General features: G+C 41.4%; 3 protein-coding genes and 1 long non-coding RNA gene across 6 annotated transcripts in view; 1 reads left to right on the top strand and 3 right to left on the bottom strand.

The window, feature by feature from the left end:
• LOC125887795 (zinc finger protein RFP-like) overlaps window positions 1-22,620 on the bottom strand; it is a 56,805-nt gene that overhangs the window by 22,418 nt on the left and 11,767 nt on the right. Inside the window, exons 1-2 of one of the 2 annotated variants that reach the window (XM_049574864.1) lie at window positions 8,740-8,854; window positions 3,686-4,417 (exon numbers count right to left, since the gene is read on the bottom strand). The exons of the other annotated variant lie outside the window; for it this stretch is intronic. Of the exons in view, the coding sequence (XP_049430821.1) occupies window positions 3,686-4,408 (723 nt within the window). The 5' untranslated portion in view covers window positions 4,409-4,417; window positions 8,740-8,854. Of the gene's footprint in view, window positions 1-3,685; window positions 4,418-8,739; window positions 8,855-22,620 lie in introns of those variants that run through there. 2 annotated transcript variants of the gene reach the window in all.
• Window positions 1-22,620, top strand: part of LOC125887803 (uncharacterized) — a 32,560-nt gene that overhangs the window by 2,842 nt on the left and 7,098 nt on the right. Inside the window, exon 2 of the long non-coding RNA XR_007449205.1 lies at window positions 4,225-4,298. This is a non-coding gene — a long non-coding RNA (uncharacterized LOC125887803). The remainder of the gene's footprint in view (window positions 1-4,224; window positions 4,299-22,620) is intronic.
• LOC125887796 (E3 ubiquitin-protein ligase TRIM21-like) lies at window positions 650-14,898 on the bottom strand. 2 transcript variants are annotated; one of them, XM_049574867.1, is made up of 3 exons: window positions 14,772-14,898; window positions 10,644-11,528; window positions 650-3,532 (listed from the first exon to the last, which is right to left on the bottom strand). In XM_049574867.1, the coding sequence occupies exons 2-3, from the start codon at window positions 11,517-11,519 to the stop codon at window positions 2,762-2,764; spliced, it is 1,647 nt and encodes a 548-aa protein (XP_049430824.1). In that variant the 5' UTR covers window positions 11,520-11,528; window positions 14,772-14,898; the 3' UTR covers window positions 650-2,761. The 2 variants fall into 2 exon arrangements, with proteins under 2 accessions (XP_049430824.1, XP_049430825.1); XM_049574868.1 differs by lacking the exon at window positions 650-3,532 and having other exon boundaries at window positions 9,542-11,528.
• On the bottom strand, window positions 20,157-22,418 carry LOC125887794 (E3 ubiquitin-protein ligase TRIM21-like). The gene has a single exon (XM_049574863.1). The coding sequence runs from the start codon at window positions 22,407-22,409 to the stop codon at window positions 20,742-20,744; it is 1,668 nt and encodes a 555-aa protein (XP_049430820.1). The 5' UTR covers window positions 22,410-22,418; the 3' UTR covers window positions 20,157-20,741.

Below are 22,620 nucleotides of genomic sequence, written 5' to 3'. Positions count from 1 at the left end.
GTATGGACTCAGTGTGTTGGACAGACCTCCCAAACAGCTTCTCAGCGGCCTGTTGTTACCTGTGATAGTCACTTTAACACATCAGGATCATGATGCAGCAGCCTCCCACAAAATTACATTCACTTCTGTCTCTTTCGGATATCTGAAGATTTCTCTTTAAGACAGAGAAAGAGTTCTCAAAACACAGAATAAAAGCTCATTAATGACATTAGACTGAGACTCAGATTTACTTGTTTTCCGGCATCCATGTTATCTGCTTCAGCATCAGACTGAGGAGTTAGTTAAGAACAGCATGTCCTCATGTGGCCACAGGCTGCAGTTTGTCATAATCTCCACTAGAGGGTGTCCTCAGCTCTCACTTACTCTCTACAAACTCCAAGCACCATGTCAGTGTTCACATCAGCTCCTCAAACACAACTCAAACCTTAAGTAACACCACATGATGTTATGTCACTTACTGTCTCTCATGCAATAACAGGTGATGGAGCATTTAACGACATGTCTTTCAGCTTTTAGATTCATCAGAAGCAAAATAACTTAATCAGACAGAATAAAAACTTCATTTTGATTTTGTTTGTATAAAAAAAGAGGCTAAAAGGAAATGACTTCTTGCAACAGTGATCAGATTGTAATTTTTTTTATTTGGCATCCAGACAATACTTAATCTCTATGAGTACATTGTTTTCTGATGATTCAACAGTCTTGAAGGAAGGTAATGCAGTTATTAGAATAAATTATTTACATTATTATATATATGAACATACATATATAATATGTGCACAGCGGTCAGTCCTCATAACTTGGTGCAGGTGATGGCAGGAAACATCAGATTGATAGCAAATAAGCAGATACACCACTTTGTTTGTAACATGTCAAGTGAAGACTAAATAAAAAGAAGAAGCAATTTAGCCATCTTGCCTGCAGTGTATCTGATTATTTGCTATAAATGTCATTATTATACATATTTACTTTTTTTTTTTTTTTTTTTGGTATTGAACCCATGGCCACTGTGGCAAGTGCCAATGCCACATGGGACACCCACTTTAGCCACTGGTGCCCCAAATCATGTACATAACATAACATAACATTAGTCAGTGCAGTAACATTGTGGTATTGTAGTTAGGGCTGCCCCCTGACTAAGAGTTTTCCTAGTCGACCAACAGTCCTCATCAGGGTCCATCAGTGGACCAACAGTCCTCATCAGGGTCCATCAGTCGACCATCAGTCCTCATCAGGGTCCATCAGTGGACCAACAGTCCTCATCAGGGTCCATCAGTGGACCAACAGTCCTCATCAGGGTCCATCAGTGGACTAGTCTCCTGCATGTTTCTGATATGAATGTAATGATTAAATGATATATTTTGGTGGTTTGAGTTGAAGGTGTGAGAAAGAATAGCAAGCCTGCCGCTTGCTCCGTGGAGTTAATTTAATCCCTCGCGATGACGTAGGAAATGCAGCCCTGACTTGTAACACCCCTAGAGGCCTGTGTGAAAACCAGTTGCAATGCTTCATTTGTCCATGGGGAGGAGCAGTGATTATCACCAAAATACTGTAATATCTGCAGATTTGGGAAAGACGGCTTATCAGCTAGCCAATGCTCCACGAAGCCACTATTTAGCCTAGTAGCATTTTATGACTAGGTCGAATTACAACTACTGTATGCAACCCATATTTTTAAAAATAATATTACTATGTGAAAAGCCAAGAGGACGCTCTCTTTTATCTTTCAAAACCTACTTGTCCCTGTGTTTCCTGTTAATTAGGCTACCCCAGTGTAATTAAACTCCATCTCATTTACCGTGCTTTGTGTGACTTTTTGCCGTGTTATCATGATTCAAACTGAGGTATTTGGAGAAGACCCAAGAAATGAATAACATCGATCTGTATGAGCTACCTGCAGCTGGAGCAGGGACCTAGATGCACACAGTTTGCCACAATGACACACACACACACACACTCGTCCTTCACCTTCTCAAAATGATCCCACACTTTGGATTTCCTGCCCGACATGTTATTAACTAGCCTGTGGAATAACCGTAGGTACCAGCTCTGGAGATTAGGGGCTGCACACATGCCGCATCTTAACCAGCCTGGAAAATGTGAGGTCGTTTTGAGGTCGTTTTGACAAGGCGCAGCTTCTAGTAGAGTTTCACGTTTGTTTGTTTGTTTGTTTGTTTGTTTTTTCTGTGACTAATGAAATCTTGCCGACTAATGACCTTTATGGTCGACCAATGTTTGGTCAACTATTAGGGGGCAGCCATACTTGTGGTAGTAAGTAGCAATGTGAAACATAAAAATAATGTAATGTACAAAAAAAAAAAGCAAAAAAGCACATTGATAAGAATCTGATAAAACAACAATGTAAACACTTGGCATCAACAAAAAATATACATGTTTGACATTACTTAATGGTGAATCTTTCTGCAGTAAATCAAATGATTGTTCTACTCCAGTGGTTCCCAAGTGGTAGGTCTTTGTCCAATAGTGGATCACGGGATATTCTGAACGGACCACAAGTGACTCACAAATGTGTCATTTTCATTCAGTCAATCATTTTATGTTTAAGTGCAATAAATTTCCAGCACAGCGCGTTTATTTTGAAGTGCAATTTTCTACTGTAGAGTAAGTGACTACTTGACAGAGAAAGCGAAGTAGCTCGACAACATGGCCAAAGGCAAGTATGATGCTGAACGTATGGACCTTGTACAAATGACTACGAGAAAATCTGGACCCCAGGATGGACCAGTGGGGAACCACTGCTCTACTCTGTGTGACTGACAGGAGAGAGGATCAGAGGGGCAGAGTTTTTACCATCATTGTTAGTACAAGGACCAAAGTATGGGTAGAGCTTCTCAGTGAAGCGGCAGCCAGTAAAGGAGTAGATAAGAGCTGCAGCTTCAACATCATAAAAGGAGACCAGACCCTCCTCATAGTCCACAAACACCCCCACCTTCTCAGGCCGAGACTTCAGAGAAAGACGGACTGCAAGGTTAGGAAGAGCTTCATACTCGTTTTCATTCTTCAACCATATTGTCCAGTAACCATTCTGAAGATTCGGTTTATTGTATCCCTTCCTGTTGATCGACTCTCTGGCCACTCCTAAATTCCAGTAAGTTTTCCCTTTGACCTGAACCTCATAGTAAAATCTTCCTGAAGAGAAACCCTGCTCCGCTAAGACGAAGTTACACATGTCAAATCTCTCTGGATTGTTTGGAAGATTCTTCTTTACATCACCATATTTAACTTGTTTCCCATCACCAGACAGGATGAGGTTGGGATGTGCTGTATGAGGATCGAGTGTCACATCCACTGCATACTGCTGGACCCTCTTCAGCTTGATCTGAGGAAGCAGCTTCTGCATCTGTATACTGAGCGTCTTCTCCAGCTGATTCACGGCTCTCCTTACAGTTCCCTCAAATGAATATGGACGGATGCAGGCCTTTGTCCAGTTCTTGACGGATGGAGCAGCGGTCAGAGAAGTAAAGCTTTGGAAGAGGTGGAGGTGGTCTTTAGAGTGTGAGAGCTGCTTCACCTCAGTGCTCCTCTTCTTCAGCTCAGAGATTTCCTGTTCCAGCTCTTTGATGAAGCCATCAGCCTGTTTCTCTGTCTTTCTCTGCTTCTCTTTGATCGTGTCGATGAGCTCGGCCTGGCTTCTCTCAACGAACTCCTTCAGAGCAGTGAAGACCTGAACACCATCTGCTATCTCTCTGTCTGCATCTTCCTTACTGAGCTCCACTGAGTGTTTGATCTCCTCAATCTTCAGTCGTCTCTTCAGGATCATCTGCTGAATTTCAGCCTCTGTCTTCCCCAGCTCGGCCTTCTTTCCTTCATATTCTTCTCTCAGAGGAACAACATCATGTGTCTTGTGGTCTGAAACAGCACAGAGCATGCAGACACACATCTGGTCGGTCTTACAGAACAGCTCCAGCTGTTTATCGTGCTTTGGACACATCCTGCCTTCCAGGTTCTCCACAGGGTCGATCAGCTGATGTTTCTTCAGGCCTGGCTTTGTCAGATGAGGCTCCAGGTGAGTCTCACAGTAGGAGACCAGACACACCAGGCAGGATTTCAGGGCTTTCAGTTTGGTTCCAGTGCAGACGTCACAGGGAACTTCTCCTGGTTTGGAAACTTGTTGCTCTGAGCTGCTGCTGCTGGCTTTCTGTTGAGCTGACTGTCTGAACTGAGCAGCCATCTCAGAGATGAAGGTGTTGACCTGCAGCTCAGGTCTGGTGCTGAAAACCTTCTTACAGTTTGGACACTGACACTTGACATTCATTTTCCAGTGTGTAGTGATGCAGGTTTTACAGAAGTTGTGTCCACATGGTGTGGTGACTGGATCAGTGAACACATCCAGACAGATGGAGCACAGAAACTGATCTTCAGTCAGCAGACAGCTGGCAGCAGCCATATCTACATTCTGAGGACAAAAATAGAGAACAAACAAAACTGCAATTACATATCTTTGGATCAGTAGTTTCCTAACATTTAACTATGATTAGATGAATATGAGAGAGCAGCAGAGTGGAGGATGTGAAGTTGAAGATGGTGTTTATGTCATTCTTAATGTTGATGTCAAGGCAGCCAAAGTGACACTTAGACATTGTTGCAGCCTGTTGTTATTTTATTGATGGTCACATTCCAGCTTATTAACACAAACAAAACTCCTCATCCACTATTTGTTGGTGTTACAGTAATCTGATATTATGTTTTTTAATAACAGCCCATTCTTGGAACCCATTGGCAACAGCAGATATTTTGGGAAATCTAATGTAGCCAGTGGGTATTTGGTCTGGTGATGGACGGTCCGATTCTTTTTACAGTTCCAGTTCCTTCGAGTTGATACTTTGAGTTCTGATACATTTTGCAACATACAGTGTCATTTTCGACAGCTTGTGCTGTCCACCCCACAAAACCTCTGTTCAGTACCAGTCAGGTATGAGTTTACATCAGTAAAATTTATATTAATTTAAATGCATTTCAGCATCCTACGTAGGCCATGTAAGCTTCTTTGAGGGAAAGTAGCATTGCAGATGTCTCCGTAACCTTCGCAAGCTTGTGCTGCATTTGTGTCAGAAAAATTTGAAAAATGTAGGACTGCCCCCGACTAAGAGTTTTCCTAGTCAACCAATAGTTGTCATTTAGGGCCATTAGTCCTGCATGTTTCTGATATGAACGTAATGATTAAATGATATATTTTGGTGGTTTGAGTTGAAGGTGTGAGAAAGAATAGTATCAGTAACATTGTTAACACTGTGCTACATTACAGAGAAATACAAACCGTACTAATGAACCTTCATTAATATAGGCCTATATTTTATCTCCAAGTGCACGTCACACACTGAGCGAGCCGCCTGTTAATGACACTGTGGGCTAATGGGCATGTAGCTACTTCCATGTTTCACATGATGCGTCATGTTTGTAGTCGACCAATGAAGATGAGTTTACATATCACCTTGGGTTCGTCCTTCACCTTCTCAAAATGATCCCACACTTTGGATTTCCTGCCCGACATGTTATTAACTAGCCTGTGGAATAACCGCAGGTACCAGCCCTGGAGATTAACCTGACTCCTGTCTGACTGCTGAGCGTGGACACTTCCTGTGTCTGTCCTTATAAGTTAAATTCCCACATGGTCCAGTCATATGGGTTTTGATTTATTTTGGCAAGGTGCAGCTCCTAACAGAGTTTCACATTTGTTTGTTTGTTTGATTCTGTGACTAAGTGGCTAGTGAAATCTTGCTAACTAATGGCCTTTCTGGTTGACTAATGTTTGGTTGACTAATAGGGGGCTGCCCTAGAAAAATGAGTCCCCCATCATATGTCATTTCTCACCTGATCTGTTTCCTTTGTTCTTCATCATTAATAGAATATTTAAACTCTTAGAGCAATAAAATACAACATATTGTCTTTGTGGCGTCCATTTTGTTACCACGTTACAACTCAAACCTAATTTTCACACTGAACTCGGAAGAACAACCACCCGAGGAGCACATGACTGCACCATTGACCTTGGCTGGCGGAGGTCCTGACCTGAGTCCGATTTAATCCGTCCTCGTTCCTCTACAAACACCCTACTGGGGAGATTTCAAAAGAAAGAAAAGACAACACTGTGGCTCATAGCTCCTCTACATACAGCCCAAGATTGTAGCAGTGTTTGCAGCTTGCAAAAAAATAAGACAAAATGCGGTGAATTAAACTCTCGGTTTGTTTGTGTCTTCCTCTGACTCCAGTGGTTCTTTTACCTGAGACAACAGGGCATCTAGCAGGCCGATTACGTGGCAAGCTTACCAATCTAATGCTATTTGTGGAGTATAACTTGTTTTCGTCTGCTATTCCAAGCAATAGGGGGTGAGCACTGATGCAAAATAATGTTTTATGGTGTACAGTAAAACATCAAACTTTTAGGAAGCTATCTATATGTTATATAATGTATTTTCAAAGTGATAAGCCCATGCTTGTACGTATGTAGACCCAACAGAAATATGATCTGACTGCATCGATTTGTCGTTCTTCCTGGACAAGCACAATACGTCCCACCTCGTGAGTACAGCTCACACAGTCTTGTTCAATAAGTGTAGCTGTTAGGCTGTCTGAACCAGAGCCTGATTCATTTGCATCTCGTTCACTCACAGGCAGTGTGAGCGGTACCCTACAGTAACCATGAGTGGGAGCAGGGATTCATGAGCACTTGGACGTTCGACAGGCTGACCTGGTACATATCTGACACTTACTGTAAAGGAATACTCCGACGATTTGGGAGTTACGCCCTTTCTCTATCATTTTCATATTGAGACAACATGATCGATATCTTTTTTGTGTCTGTACGTCCAGTGGCTGGGTCTCAGCGGTTAGCAATGCGGCTTAGCCTAGTGAATACAATTGAAGTCTATAGCGGGTCAGTAGCCTGCTCATTAAAGTGAACAAATAAACATTACAGAAACCCTGAAGCTGGTATTTCTGCATGTGCATTTAAAATAAACATGTTTAAACATTAATTCGAAAAACGAGAGTCCTTTTTAGTTGTTTTAGAAGAAGTTTGATACATGAACTATAGTGTGTTTACGTCCTGCGCTGTGATCCACGGAGGGATACACCGGTGAGCAGGCACAGGCACAGACGTAGCTTGTAAACAAAACTCAGTTGTTTATTTAGCCTAACGATATCTCCGGACTATAGTTGCTGCAATGGACGACTTTGAACGTGATTTTGAAGAGTTTCTTGTTGCGGACACAGATCCAGAGCCATACCTGTTTGAGCCCGTAAACACAGATGAGGAACTCCATGTGTTGGATGCTGAGCGGGCGAGAAGAGAGGCTGAATCCTCCGAGGCAGCAGAACAGCAAGGGGCCGAGGGGAGACGGAGGTCAGGGGAGGACTGGTGGTGTAGCTGCGGGGCTTTGCCTACGGAGGTGGAATTATTTTGCTGCACAGAATGGGATTCAGTGCTGCCATTGTTGGGAGGCTAGAGATATATCATCAGGAGGACAACCGCCGCAGAGAGTGCATCACAAGGAGTGAAACTTTGCAGCAATCACTAATCCTGGCGTGATTGAAACTTTTTTTCATGTTCCTAAGATAAACTGGAAAAAACGCCCCAGGCCTGCAGCTTTCAGTCGAGTGAGTAATCGCTTCATGATCGTCCGTGTCGTCTCTTTGTTTGCTTGTACCGAGTGACCTAGCATACCTGTCCCAGAGCCAGCTGCAGCTGTTGCTCACCGGTGTATCCCTCTGTGCAGGACGTAAACACACTATAGTTCATGTATCAAACTGCTTCTAAAACGACTAAAAAGGACTCTCGTTTTTCGAATTAATGTTTAAACGTGTTTATTTTAAATGCACATGCAGAAATACCAGTTTCAGGGTTTCTGTAACGTTTATTTGTTCACTTTAATGAGCACGTTACTGACCCCCTATGGACTTCAATTGTATTCGCTAAGCTTAGCCACAATGCTAACCGCTGAGACCCAGCCACTGGACATACAGACATAAAAAAGACATCGATCATGTTGTCTCAATATGAAAATGATAGAGAAAGGGCGTAACTCCCAAATCGTCGGAGTATTTCTTTAAAAGAATGTTCAAAATGATTTGTTCATTAATTTTTGACTGTCACTAATTTGGTGTAAGACCTACTCTTCTATGTGCCAGTCAAGTCAGCTCACCACTATGAACAGATATGTGCATACGAAGGGAGATATAATAAAAAATAAAGCTGATAAAAGCTAAATCATTGTCAGACGGTAGCCGATGGGGCCTAAGGTTGCATTTCTGCCAATAAGTTCTGCCTCTCCACACTGACTGTGGACCAGCTGCTTATTTATCTTTGTGATAATTGTTTGTCAGTTTTATACAGACTAATGTTTAATTATTGTTCATCTCTGTTTATTCTCTATACCCCCCCCCCCCCAAACACTGATTGACCTCAGTCAAAAATCTGCCCACAGTGGGACTTCCTGTTTGTGAAGAGCTCAGGTTTTCAGTTCATACTGGCTGTTGAAAAACAGTAAATATTATCAGCTGTATTGCCTCACAGAGTCAGACAGCGGTTACTATACGAACAGTGAAGTTGAGAAAAATATTCAGATACTTTGAACGATCCAGAGGGAATCTAAGCTAGGCCAGTTAGCTTTTAGCATGACTAGTTTATGTGGTGTTTTTCCTTTGTTGTGGATTCTGGTTTTAACTTAACGTTGACCTAATTCTTAGCTGTGTCTCGTCTCTGTCGGGCGGTGTACTCACCAGTGTCCTGCAGAGAGTCTGCTGTGTTGTGAAGAAATAATAACCTACTGGATTCAGTTGAGAGAGAAACAAAGAGACTTGTCTCGACTGCAGTTCTGTTGTGGGACAGACACACTTTCAGTTTCATTGCAGGAAATGTGACGTTGCAGCTCTCCAGTTTCACTGTTGCTCCACCTCTCAGTGTGGATCTGTAGTTTAGGTTTGTTGCCTCTTTGGAAACTTCATGAGAAGTATTGAAATAAGAGTTAAAAACTGAGATGGAGAATCTGTCTGATTGGAGCACAGCAGTAGATTAATGGACTTCTCTGTGATTCTTTACTTTTATAAAGTAGTTGAAGTATAAAACATTTTAAGTAAAAGTCTTAAATGAATGTAAAGTTGCTGATTTTAGAATGAACCAAAAATGCTTTATAACACACAGTAAAGCTTGTCAATGACAGACTGCATAATTGCACCAATTATTCTTATATTTCATTTATGTATTCTGCTTCAGCATCAGACTGTGGAGTCATTTATTAAGAGCTTGTTGTCAAGTTTGTTATTAACTCCACTAGAGGGCTTCCTCAGATCTCACTTATTCTCTACAAACTCCAAGCACTGGTTCATTGTTCACATCAGCTGCTCAAACACAACTCAAACCTTAAATAAAAAATAACACCACATTATCTTACTGAGAACAGCCAACTGTTTTTGATCACATGATTTGGTGTCATTAGAAACACCATCAGCTGTTTCTTTTAGCATTTATATTAATTAAAAACAAAATAATCAGTCTCACAAAAAATATTTTGCTTTTGTTTATTTAAAGAAAAGGAAAAGGATATAACTTCTGTCTTATTTCTAAAATTATATTCAGTAATTTGTGCAATTTTAGAACACTTCCTATTTAAAAAAAATGATCATACAATAAATATTTTGGCATCCCAACATTTAACTAACAAATGATTTTTATTTCTGAGCGCATTTTCCCCCTGATGATTTAACAGTCTTGAAGGCAGGTAATGCAGTTGTGAGAATTAATTTAAAAAATAAGGAAAAATCTAGAAAAAAATGTAATACACCACAAATCACCAGTTAATGTGCATTTATTAAATTAGGTGATAGTGACTCTTTCTGTACAGATTGAAATGTTTTTTCTACCCTGTGTGACTGACAGGAGAGATGATCAGAAGGGCAGAGTTTTTACCACCATCCTTATCACAAGGACTGAAGAATGGGCAGAGTTGCTCAGTAAAGCAGCAGCCAGTAAAGGAGTAGATAAGAGCTGCAGCATCAACATCATAAAAGGAGACCAGACCCTCCTCATAGTCCACAAACACCCCCACCTTCTCAGGCCGAGACTTCAGAGAGAGACGGACTGGAGGGCCAGCAAGAGCTTCGTACTCGTCATTCCTCAACCATATCGTCCAGTAACCATCCTGAGGGCTCAGTGTGATCTTTCCCTTCCTGTTGATCGACTCTCTGGCCACTCCTAAATCCCACTTAGTTTTCCCTCTAACCTGAACCTCATAATAAAATCTTCCTGAAGAGAAACGCTGCTTTGCTAAGACAGAATTACACGAGGAGAATCTTTCTTGGTTGTCTGGGAGATTCGTCTTTACATCACCATATCTAACTTCTTTTCCATCATCAGACAGGATAAGTTTGGGATATGCTGTATCAGGATCGAGTGTCACATCAACTGCATACTGCTGGACTCTCTGCATCTTGGTCTCAGCAAGCAGCTTCTTCATCTGTTTACTGAGCGTCTCCTCCAGCTGACTCACGGCTCTCACCACAGTCTCTTCATATGATGGTGGGCAGATGCTGACCTCTGTCCAGTCCTTGGTGGGTGGAACAGTGTTCAGGGACATGAAGCTTTGGAGGAGGTGGAGGTGGTCTTCAGAGCATGAGAGCTGCTCCACCTCAGTGCTTCTCTTCTTCAGCTCAGAGATTTCCTGTTCCAGCTCTTTGATGAAGCCTTCAGCCTGTTTCTCTGTCTTTCTCTGCTTCTCTTTGATGGTGTCCATGAGCTCGGCCTGGCTTCTCTCAACAGACTCCTTCAGAGCGGTGAAGACCTGAACACCATCTGCTATCTCTCTGTCTGCATCTTCCTCACTGAGCTCCACTGAGTGTTTGATCTCCTCAATCTTCAGTCGTCTCTTCTGGATCATCTGCTGCATTTCAGCCTCTGTCTTCTCCAGCTCGGCCTTCTTTCCTTCATATTCTTCTCTCAGAGGAACAACATCATGTGTCTTGTGGTCTGAAACTGTGCAAAGCACGCAGACACACATCTGGTCGGTCTTACAGAACAGCTCCAGCAGTTTATCGTGCTTCAGACACATCCTGCCTTCCAGGTTCTCCACAGGGTCGATCAGCTGATGTCTTTTCAGGCCTGAGATCGTCAGATGAGGCTCCAGGTGAGTCTCACAGTAGGAGACCAGACACACCAGGCAGGACTTCAGGGCCTTCAGTTTGGTTCCAGTGCAGACGTCACAGGGAACTTCTCCTGGTTTGGAAACTTGTTGCTCTGAGCTGCTGCTGCTGGCTTTCTGTTGAGCTGACTGTCTGAACTGAGCAGCCATCTCAGAGATGAAGGTGTTGACATACAGCTCAGGTCTGGTGTAGTAAAGCTTTTTACAGTTTGGACACTGACACTTGACATTAATATCCCAGTGTTCAGTGATGCAGGTTTTACAGAAGTTGTGTCCACATGGTGTGGTGACTGGATCAGTGAACACATCCAGACAGATGGAGCACAGAAACTGATCTTCAGTCAGCAGACAGCTGGCAGCAGCCATATCGACACTCTGAGGACAAAAAGTGTGAGAAAAACAAACTTAATTACATATCTTTAGATTATTTGTTTCATTAAATCAAACTCTGATAAAAGGAATATGAGAGAGCAGCAGCACGGAGGTGATGGAGATGATGTTGATGCGCATCAACACAATTAATTTTTAATAGCCCATATGATGCGAGAAGCAGCTGGCCCCTAGGCATTTTCAAATGGTCGAATCTGGCCCCCAATCAAAAAAGTTTGGACACCTCTGATCTATGGTACCATGTTATCTGTAGGTAAGATACCCATTTTTAGCCCTTTACACTCTCACAATACATCCTCAGTCTTCTCTGTCTGCAGAACAGACTGTATATAGTTTACACGCACTCTCTTCCATTTACATGCATTGTTGGAGCCATATGTTTGATTTGTGTTAAACATATTATACCGCCAAGCCATAAGGTGGCCTATGTCACCAGCTGAGGTGAGAAACATCCCCCTGCAGAGCTGGAGAGCCACAACCGTTTTAGACATGTGCATGTGCGAGTTTCAGAGCCATCATTTTAGATGCGCACTATGCTTGTTTAAAAAAGAAATAGAAAACTACCTAGCGCAGTAGCTCGCTATCTAACCCTGTCTCCTTATCAGCTCAGAATATAGAAACTTTGCGGCCAAAAGGTATCATGCACAAGACAAACATATGGTTAAGAACATACCTTTAAAATATCTAAAAATGTTATGTAAGGTCTGGTACAGTGATCAAATGAGGGAAATACAAAAGGTGCACTGTTTAAATAAAATGGTGAAATAAATTTACCAAAGAAAGTAACAGGAAAAACATAACATCTTAACAGTGTTCCAGGCTGGGAGCCAGGTCCGGCACTCGGGATGTTTTCTGCAACCTTTTTTTTTCATTATTATTTCCTGTTAGCCTGTATTTATCCCGGGCCATCACAAGTTGATAACGAGCCCCCGAAACCAGTCCAATACTGTCCAAATCAGCCACGCAGTTGCTGAAATACAGTCTAAATAAGTGACTATGCTAATCAATGCTAATTAGGCTAATTATGCAAATATCCCGACATATTCAAGTTAGCATCCGTCAGTTTGTAAATGCTGGGCACCCATACTGTACATTTCTATCATAAAACTTTCAACACTTCCAGGTTCATATTGCTGACTCTGGAAGAATAGTGACTGGAAATTCAGTTTTCTCTGATTTGAGGTATAGTGACGAATTTAGGCCGAAGTAAGTGTGATTTTCAAGATAGAAAGGTCGACTTGGGCTCAAATTAAAGCTCATCAGCTTGGGAAGTTTTCTATGTACAAGTGAAGCAGTGATAACAAACAAAGTGATGAGAAATAATCATTTTTGATGTCAAACGGACAGTTAATTTTTGTTTTCTTTGGGGGGGAGATGTTGTGTGTGATATTTAGAAATAAAATGGCAGCAAGCCCCAGAATCTTGTTTTGCTCCTTCCCCCTTTGGGTCACGATACTTCTTTCCAAATTTCATACTTGTATAACAATTTATGTCATCATAGTGCCTTCATATTTGCATTTGCATTGTCAGCGGGGGTTTTGGGCCCCCTGAGACCAAACAGCCTCAAGCTGGGGGTGCTCGCTATCAACTTGAGATGGCCCAAAGTATATTCAGGTTAACAGGAGATAATAATGAAAAAAAGGCAGCAGAACACATCATGAGGGCTGGACCTGGCTCTGCTGAAGGCAGCTGTACTGGGTCTGTGTCAGCGCTGTCTGAGGCTGGATGTGGTTCAACTGAGTCCATGCTCTCACTGGCTGATCGATACTTTATTAATCCTGAGGGAAATTAAGGCACCCAGCAGCTTATTACACAACGCATACAAAAACACAGATACACATATGGACAGAGAAAATAAGTGTAAGAATAAAAACACAGCAGTGAAATGATGGTCTCGTCCCGGGACTGCTACAGGGAGCTGTTACATATATGGTTGAAGAGCAAATTTAGGTGGTTGACAGTGCAGGTATTGCAGTGTAAGGTGATTAAGGTCCTGTTTATAGGACGATTTTAACCGAAAACCGTAAACTTTAGTTGCGTTTTGGCTGATCGTTCCCTCAACAGCTGTGTTTTGGGTGGCTGAAAAGCAACATTTTAAAAATAGGTTCCAGAGTGCAATTTTTTGGAAACAGCACTGTCTATGTTGTCTTGTAAACTTGCAATATGAAGTTCCTTTTCGTACATGCGCATTACGGTTCCAGTCACCAGGCATGCGCGAGAAAGTCAATCATCACAAAAACAATGGCGGACTCCCGAGCTCTGTTTTACTGTGGCAACTCAACCTTGTCGTCCGTCCAGACAAACATTCGTGCGGTTGCCATTTTGTTTGATTATACATCACCGTGCTGTAGAAGGAAGCACATGTGCATAGGTGCATGTTGTTTCATTACAAAGTCACACCGCCAACTACTGGCCTGGCAGGTATACTGCAGCGTTTTTGGTCATGTTTGTTATCAAAACGTCTGAAGGCAGAACTTTTTCCAAAAAGAAAATGAGAAAGGATTACTTTTTCAGCGGATCGTTTTTGGGTAAACATGGTCTAAATTAAAGTATAAGAGCAGTGCAGAGATAATATATACTTTGCTACGGATGATATGAATGCAGATACAGGTACAAAATTAAAAAGTAGACTGTGTTAATAAGGAATAAGGAATGCTGTAAAATATAAAATATATAAAAGGTGCAGAAGGTTAAATGTGAAATGCTGTGAGGGTGAATAATATCTAAATAAATACAAATGCCAGTAAAGTGTAAATATCTAAAGAAAATCTCAATGCAAACTGTGCAATGGTTACATAACTGATGATCCAGCTTCTCCTCTGCTGATGAACATATCTCCTTTTATACATTTTCAGATATAAAACTATTTATACTTTGGCTTGGCTGAATGCTTGATGGTTATTATTTACTAACTGATGTGCACTCATGTTGCCCAGTATGCCCAGCTGCTTTCCACCCTGAGTCAGTCCAGAGCTGTAACTAAACCTTACGGAGTTGCGTAATTTGCAGAGCCTACGCAACTTGCGTAGTTGGCGTACGGACACTCGGCTCTGTTCGTGGGACATTTCATGAGCTCCTGGGGGCCCTGTGCTCACCACGGGGCCACAAGCAGCTGTTTAGTTCGCTCATGCGTCGTGTTGGCTCTACGCTGCTGATTCTGACTTTAACTGAATTCTGACCAAATACTTCGCTGTGTCTCGTCCCAGTCAGTGTGTGTAGGCTACTCACCAGTGTCCTGCAGAGATCCTGCTGTGTTGCTGAGAAATAAAAACCTGCTGGATTCAGCTGACAAAGAAACAGAGAGACAAGTCTCGACTGTAGCTCTGCTGTGGCTCAGACAAACTTTTACTTTCACTTCAGGAAGTGTGACGTTGCAGCTCTCCTGTTTCACTGTTGCTCCACCTCTGGGTGTCGCTCTGTAGCTGAGGTGGTATTGTCCCGTTGAGAGATTTGAAGAGGAGGAAAATAAGAGTCTAAAACAGAGGTGGAGAATCATTTTGATTGGAGCACAGCAGCAGATTCATGTGGTTCTCTTTTTAATGAGTAAAAGTCTTAAGTGAAATAAAGTTGCTGATTTTTGTGTGAATTCAAAATGCTACAGAACACACAGTAAAGCTTGTTAATGACAGACTTGCAGCGCTTGTACCACTTAGATATTATTATTCTCCCTCTGCTTCAGCCTGTTAACAGCATGTCGTCATGTGGCCACAGGCTGCAGCTTGTCATGATCTCCACTAGAGGGCGTCCTCAGCTCTCACTTATTCTCCACAAACTCAGGACTAGTTCAGTGTTCACATCAGCTGCTCAAACACAAGTCAGACCTTAAATAACACCACATGATCTTACATTACCAACTGTCTCTCATGCAAGAACAGGTGATGGAGTTTTTAACGACATGTTTTTCAGCTTTTAGATTCATCATAAGCAAAATAATTTAATGAGAAAGAATAATTTTCATTTTGATTTTGTTTATTCAAAAAAAAGATGTTGAGAGAAAATTACTTTCGTTTTATTTATAAATAACTTTCAGCAATTTGTGCCAGTATGCAACACTTTTTATTTCAACAGTGATCAGATATTAAAACGTTTTTCTAATTTGACATCCAGACATAAGGATCATAGCGATGATTCTTCTCTGTGAATGCATTGTTGTAACATTGCGTCCGGAAAATAAACCAAATCATCATCGCTTTAACAAAAATTAATTCAGACAGAGTTCCTAAGAATTCATAGCAGACCTGAGTTTGATTTTCATATGAATACATGGTCATTTATAATAAACATAAATCCTCGTCTGCCTGATAAATTATAAATCATCCATCCTGAGCTTTCACACATTTGCCTCCAAGTAGGGCATTAAATAACACACCTCTTATCTTCCAGGGGGATTTAGTTTCACCAGGTATATATTTGATACATACACCATTTCCAAAATGTACACACATAATTTATTTATAATTTCTGAAATGTTTGGAGATGCTGTTTTAACACACTTTTAATATTCTCTTAAACAATATACACTGAATGAATTCTAAGTCCAGTCAATCTGTGGTTTGACCCAGGGACAATTGCAATAGTAGGTCATTGAAGTTTTTTTGTGATCTCTTGGGACATCCAAACAACATATTTAAAGTATACCATTACATATTTAGTGGATCAAGGTAAATTCAGTGCTTGAAATTTGGGGCCATTATGTCACAGCTTCAGACAAAGAGGTGCATGTGTCTGATTCAGAACATGATATTTTCATGTAATCCAAACATTATTTTAAGAATACTTTTTCACATATAACCATCAGATACGACCTGTTCTGAATGTATATGTGCACTGAGGAGGTCCCTGTACCTTAAAATGATCTTTTTTTAAATCCAAACAAAGTCAGTAAAATTAGCTTATAAATCATATTATCATTCCGCACATACAGTGGTGGAAAAAAGTTTTTGGACACCCTTAAAATTTTACACAATCTCAAATATTATCATGAAATATTTGTGGAAAAATCTTTTTTGTGTTTCAAAAGGTGTGGCTGCATTAGACAGATACAAACAAATACAAATTATATTTTTTTGTTTATTGTTTACAAGAAAAACTAACAAAACTAAATTCTTGACAGTTTCAGTATGTCAGTTCTCAACATTGTCGGTATCAAAGTCAACAAATAACAGAGAATGTGTTCAAAACTGAACAAAAAATAAATAAACCATCACATCATCAAATTAATATTTAGTAGTCCTGCCATTGGCACGTAGTAGAGCTCTAATCCTGGCTGGCATGTTCCCCACGAGCCTTTCACACTGTTGAGGGGTAATCTTGTCCCATTCTTCTTGAATTACTGCTTTTAATTCTTCTAAATTCTTTGGTTTATGCTTTGAAACAGACCTTTTGATAATCCACCACAGATTTTCAATGGGGCTCATATCCAGGGATTGAGCTGGCCACTCTAAGATACTGTGCTCCTGCAGCCAAGTTCTACTGGCCTTGGATGTGTGGCAAGGGGCATTATCTTGTTGAAACATCCAGTTTTTACCTCGACAGAACAGTGCATGCGCAGAAGGGAGCATGTGGGTTGGGTTCAATGTGCCATCACAGACAGTGAGATGACCAACACCAGCAGCTCTCATGCATCCCCAAACCATGATACTGCCTCCACCATGCTTGACAGTAGGTACTGTACATGCTGGAGATGATGCTTCGCCTGGCCTTCTGCGTACCCTCACATTAGTAGGAGGAAGATAAAGCTGGAAACTGGACTCATCTGACCACAAAATCATCTTCCAATTCCTGGCTGTCCAGTTCTTGTGTGCCTGGGCCCAACGACGCCGGGCTAACCTCTGTCTCTCATTGATCAGGGGCTTCTTGATAGCCTTGTAGGACCTTAAGCCATGATCTAAAAGTGCGGGTGGAACACTGGACACCAGTTTGGTTTGACCACTGCTGCTGAAGCTCCTGTGATGTCATTCGGCGGTTTTGCCTGCACATGCGGATCAGGATGCGGTCATTTCTTGCTGAAGAAATCCTTGGACGCCCAGATCTTGGTTTGTCTTCCAAGCTGTTGGTTCGTCTGTATTTCTGCAGAGTGTATCCAACTGCTGAAGGACTGCATCTGCACTTCCTGGCTATCTGGCGGCAGCTGTACCCTTCCTGGCTGAGAATCTTTATCTTCAGGCGTGTTTCCTGCGTTAGGTTCCTTGTTTTAGCCATTTTTGTGTCTGAAGAACTTTCAAATGTGCTGGCTTTATGTAGACACGAAGCTTGGCAACAAAAATTGTGTCTTTTAATAAAAAGAACGACCTTCATCACTGGTACCAAAATGAGCCAATACTCAAAATTTCTTATGTATTTTTATGGAACCAATCAATTTTAAGTTTTTAATGGCTTTTTTAGGATTTATTTAGTATTTTGGCTGTGACTGTAATAAAAGAAATTGCACTTGAAGACCTAAGAGTGATTCTTAATGCAGTATTTCACAAATGCATGGGGTGTCCGAAAACTTTTTTCCACCACTGTATACAAACGTGTTTGTCCATGAAAACCATGACGCATATCAGCACCCAGATTGAGAGCTTGAGTGAGACCACACTTGAAACATGCCTCTGCTTTTTCATTCTTTGGTTTAACTGTTGGTGTCATTGAAGGTTGATATCTGTACTTGGGAAGGGTTATTATGTTGAAATATCATGTAGAGATAAAAAGTTTTTCATAATACCAAACTAGTATTTGCTGCCTTGGGTGGTACCAGTTAGTGAAAATTCTGACCTGGGCCCATAAAACACGATCACCAGTGATTTCCCATGATGTTTTTGACAAGTAGAAGCTTCCACTGTTGCCCTGTATGTGTTTCCTGTCCCATATAAGATGTATTGGATGTCTTTTTCTGGCACATCATCATGAGGCACAGTGTTTCATTTTGCCTTTGCAATTTACTTAAATTTAAATGCACTGTTTTAAGTGAGTGAAAAGAAAGAAGATGATGACAATAAGAGCAAAGGTGCTAATAGAATATTTGAATGGAATAGAGTAGAAAAGTTGCTAATAGATCCAGTCAGCTCACACACACTCTGTATCTCCACATCAACTCAACCCTGATGACATCATACATATGAAATATACAGAATCATTTATCCAAGATGGCAGTGCGCGCATATGCAGCTGCCCCTCTGACTCCCGCAAAAAACAAACAAACAAACAAACAAACAAAAAACATGACTTGACTGTTTAGATGCAGATACGTCCATAGGAGCAGTGGGGCACAAACTGTAAGTGGACAGGTACAACACATCACAATATCCTTTACCCAAAAACTTAAAACAAGACGATTTAAATCATGAATCGGATTTGTTATGAAAAAATCTGAGATTTTTTTTTTTTTAGGCCATATCGCTCAGCCCTAATATATATCTATATATACAGTACATATATATATATAAATATATATATATCTATATCTATCTATATACAGTGGTGGAAAAAAGTTTTCGGACACCCTTAAAATTTTACACAATCTCAAATATTATCATGAAATATTTGTGGAAAAATCTTTTTTGTGTTTCAAAAGGTGTGGCTGCATTAGACAGATACAAACAAATACAAATTATATTGTTTTGTTTATTGTTTACAAGAAAAACTAACAAAACTAAATTCTTGACAGTTTCAATATGTCAGTTCTCAACATTCAGGTCGGTATCAAAGTCAACAAATAACAGAGAATGTGTTCAAAACTGAACAAAAAATAAATAAACCATCACATCATCAAATTAATATTTAGTAGTCCTGCCATTGGCACGTAGTAGAGCTCTAATCCTGGCTGGCATGTTCCCCACGAGCCTTTCACACTGTTGAGGGGTAATCTTGTCCCATTCTTCTTAAATTACTGCTTTTAATTCTTCTAAATTCTTTGGTTTATGCTTTGAAACAGACCTTTTGATAATCCACCACAGATTTTCAATGGAGCTCATGTCCGGGGATTGAGCTGGCCACTCTGAGACCTGGATACTGTGCTCCTGCAGCCAAGCTCTACTGGCCTTGGATGTGTGGCAAGGGGCATTATCTTGTTGAAACATCCAGTTTTTACCTCAACGGAACAGTGCACACGCAGAAGGGAGCATGTGGGTTTCGAGAATGGTACAATACTTGGTAGAGTTCAATGTGCCATCACAGACAGTGAGATGACCAACACCAGCAGTACTCATGCATCCCCAAACCATGATACTGCCTCCACCATGCTTGACAGTAGGTACTGTACATGCTGGAGATAATGTCGCCTGGCCTTCTGCATACCCTCACATTAGTAGGAGGAAGATAAAGCTGGAAACTGGACTCATCTGACCACAAAATCTTCTTCCAATTCCTGGCTGTCCAGTTCTTGTGTGCCTGGGGCCCAACGACGCCGGGCTAACCTCTGTCTCTCATTGATCAGGGGCTTCTTGATAGCCTTGTAGGACCTTAAGCCATGATCTAAAAGTCGGCCACGACAGTGCGGGTGGAACACTGACACCAGTTTGGTTTGACCACTGCTGCTGAAGCTCCTGTGATGTCATTCGCGGTTTTGCCTGCACATGCGGATCAGGATGCGGCCATTTCTTGCTGAAGAAACCCTTGGGCCCAGATATTGGTTTGTCTTCCAAGCTGTTGGTTCATCTGTATTTCTGCAGAGTGTATCCAACTGCTGAAGGACTGCATCTGCACTTCCTGGCTATCTGGCGGCAGCTGTACCCTTCCTGGCTGAGAATCTTTATCTTCAGGCGTGTTTGCTGCGTTATGTTCCTTGTTTTAGCCATTTTTGTGTCTTAAGAACTTTCAGATGTGCTGGCTTTATGTGAACACGAAGCTTGGCAACAAAAATTGTGTCTTTTAATAAAAAGAACGACCTTCATCACTGGTACCAAAATGACCCAATACTCAAAATTTCTTATGTATTTTTATGGAACCAATCAATTTTAAGTTTTTAATGGCTTTTTTAGGATTTATTTAGTATTTTGGCTGTGACTGTACTAAAAGAAATTGCACTTGAAGACCTAAGAGTGATTCTTAATGCAATATTTCACAAATGCATGGAGTGTCCGAAAACTTTTTTCCACCACTGTATATATATATCTATATATATATATATATACATATCTATATATATATATATATATATATATATATATATATATATATATACATATATATCTTACTGTCAAAAACCAAATGTTTATTCTATCCAGCGTGATTGACAGGAGAGATGATCAGAGGAGCAGAGTTGTCACTCTTTAAAATATCACTGAACAATCTGAGTTCCTGATAACAAGGACTTAAGTATGGGTAGAGTTTCTCAGTGAAGGAGCAGTCAGTAAAGGAGTAGATTAAAGCTGCAGTATAAACATCATAAAAGGAGACCAGACCCTCCTCATAATCCACAAACACCCCCACCTTCTGAGGCCGAGATTTTAAAGAGACATGGACTATATGGTTAGCAGCAGTGTAGTAATCATTTTCATTTCTCAACCATATTATCCACTGACCATTTTGAGGGTTTGGTACAAACTCTTCCTTCCTGTTGATCGACTCTCTGACCACTCCTAAATCCCACTTAGTCTTCCCTTTAACCTGAACCTCGAAGTAAAATTTTCCTGAAGAGAAACTCTGCTTTGCTAAGACAGAGGGAAAATTAACAAATCTCTCTGGGTTGTCTGGGAGATTCTCCCAATCATCACCATGTTTAACTTGTTTTCCATCATCAGACAGGATGAGTTCAGGATGTGCTGTATCAGGATCGAGTGTCACATCCACTGCAGACTGCTGGGCCCTCTTCAGCTCGACCTCAAACAGCTTCTTTGTCTGTTTACTGAGCGTCTCCTCCAGCTGACTCACAGCTCTGACAACAGTCCCCTCATATGAAGGTGGATGGATGTTGACCTCTGTCCAGTCCTTGGTGGGTGGAGCAGTGTTCAGGAACATGAAGCTTTGGAGGACATGGAGGTGGTCTTCAGAGCGTGAGAGCTGCTCCACCTCAGTGCTTCTCTTCTTCAGCTCAGATATTTCCTGTTCCAGCTCTTTGATGAAGCCTTCAGCCTGTTTCTCTGTCTTTCTCTGCTTCTCTTTGATCGTGTCGATAAGCTCGGCCTGGCTTCTCTCAACAGACTCCTTCAGAGCGGTGAAGACCTGAACACCATCTGCTATCTCTCTGTCTGCATCTTCCTCACTGAGCTCCACTGAGTGTTTGATCTCCTCAATCTTCAGTCGTCTCTTCTGGATCATCTGCTGAATTTCAGCCTCTGTCTTCCCCAGCTCGGCCTTCTTTCCTTCATATTCTTCTCTCAGAGGAACAACATCATGTGTCTTGTGGTCTAAAACAGTGCAGAGCACGCAGACACACATCTGGTCAGTCTTACAGAACAGCTCCAGCAGTTTATCATGCTGCAGACACATCCTGCCTTCCAGGTTCTCCACAGGGTCGATCAGCTGATGTTTCTTCAGGCCTGATCTTGTCAGATGAGGCTCCAGGTGAGTCTCACAGTAGGATTCCAGACACACCAGGCAGGACTTCAGGGCCTTCAGTTTGGTTCCAGTGCAGACGTCACAGGGAACTTCTCCTGGTTTGGAAACTTGTTGCTCTGAGCTGCTGCTGCTGGCTTTCTGTTGAGCTGACTGTCTGAACTGAGCAGCCATCTCAGAGATGAAAGTGTTGACCTGCAGCTCAGGTCTGGTTTTAAAACCCTTTTTACAGTTGGGACACTGACACTGGACATTAGTACTCCAGTGTTCAGTGATGCAGGTTTTACAGAAGGTGTGTCCACATGGTATGGCGACTGGATCAGTGAACACATCCAGACAGATGGAGCACAGGAACTGATCTTCAGTCAGCAGACAGCTGGCAGCAGACATATCTTCATTCTGAGGACACAAAGTGAGAAAACAAAACTACAATTACATATCTTTGGGTTATTAAAAAAAATCAAAGTATGATCAGATTATCTGAGGAGAGTCATCTTGAATTGTTTATGTTTCATGCAGCTAAGGGCCAGATTTACTGAGAAAATGGTGTAATGCAAATACAAGCTGTACTATCTTATCCAATCTTAATGTATTATTATCC

This window comes from Epinephelus fuscoguttatus, linkage group LG4 (genome assembly GCF_011397635.1).
Source record: "Epinephelus fuscoguttatus linkage group LG4, E.fuscoguttatus.final_Chr_v1".
NCBI lineage: Eukaryota > Metazoa > Chordata > Actinopteri > Perciformes > Serranidae > Epinephelus > Epinephelus fuscoguttatus.
Note: the sequence above shows the minus strand (reverse complement) of the source record. Positions and strands in the feature narration are given on the sequence as shown.

Bases quoted from the DNA above. Each gene is read 5' to 3' on its own strand.
- LOC125887794 (XM_049574863.1), bottom strand. From the start codon at position 22,409: ATGTCTGCTGCCAGCTGTCTGCTGACTGAAGATCAGTTCCTGTGCTCC.
- LOC125887796 (XM_049574867.1), bottom strand. From the start codon at position 11,519: ATGGCTGCTGCCAGCTGTCTGCTGACTGAAGATCAGTTTCTGTGCTCC. The intron at 3,533-10,643 runs GTGGAGCAGCTC...AGGAGCACTGAG, and splicing joins TGAAGAAGAGAAGCACTGAG to GTGAAGCAGCTCTCACACTC.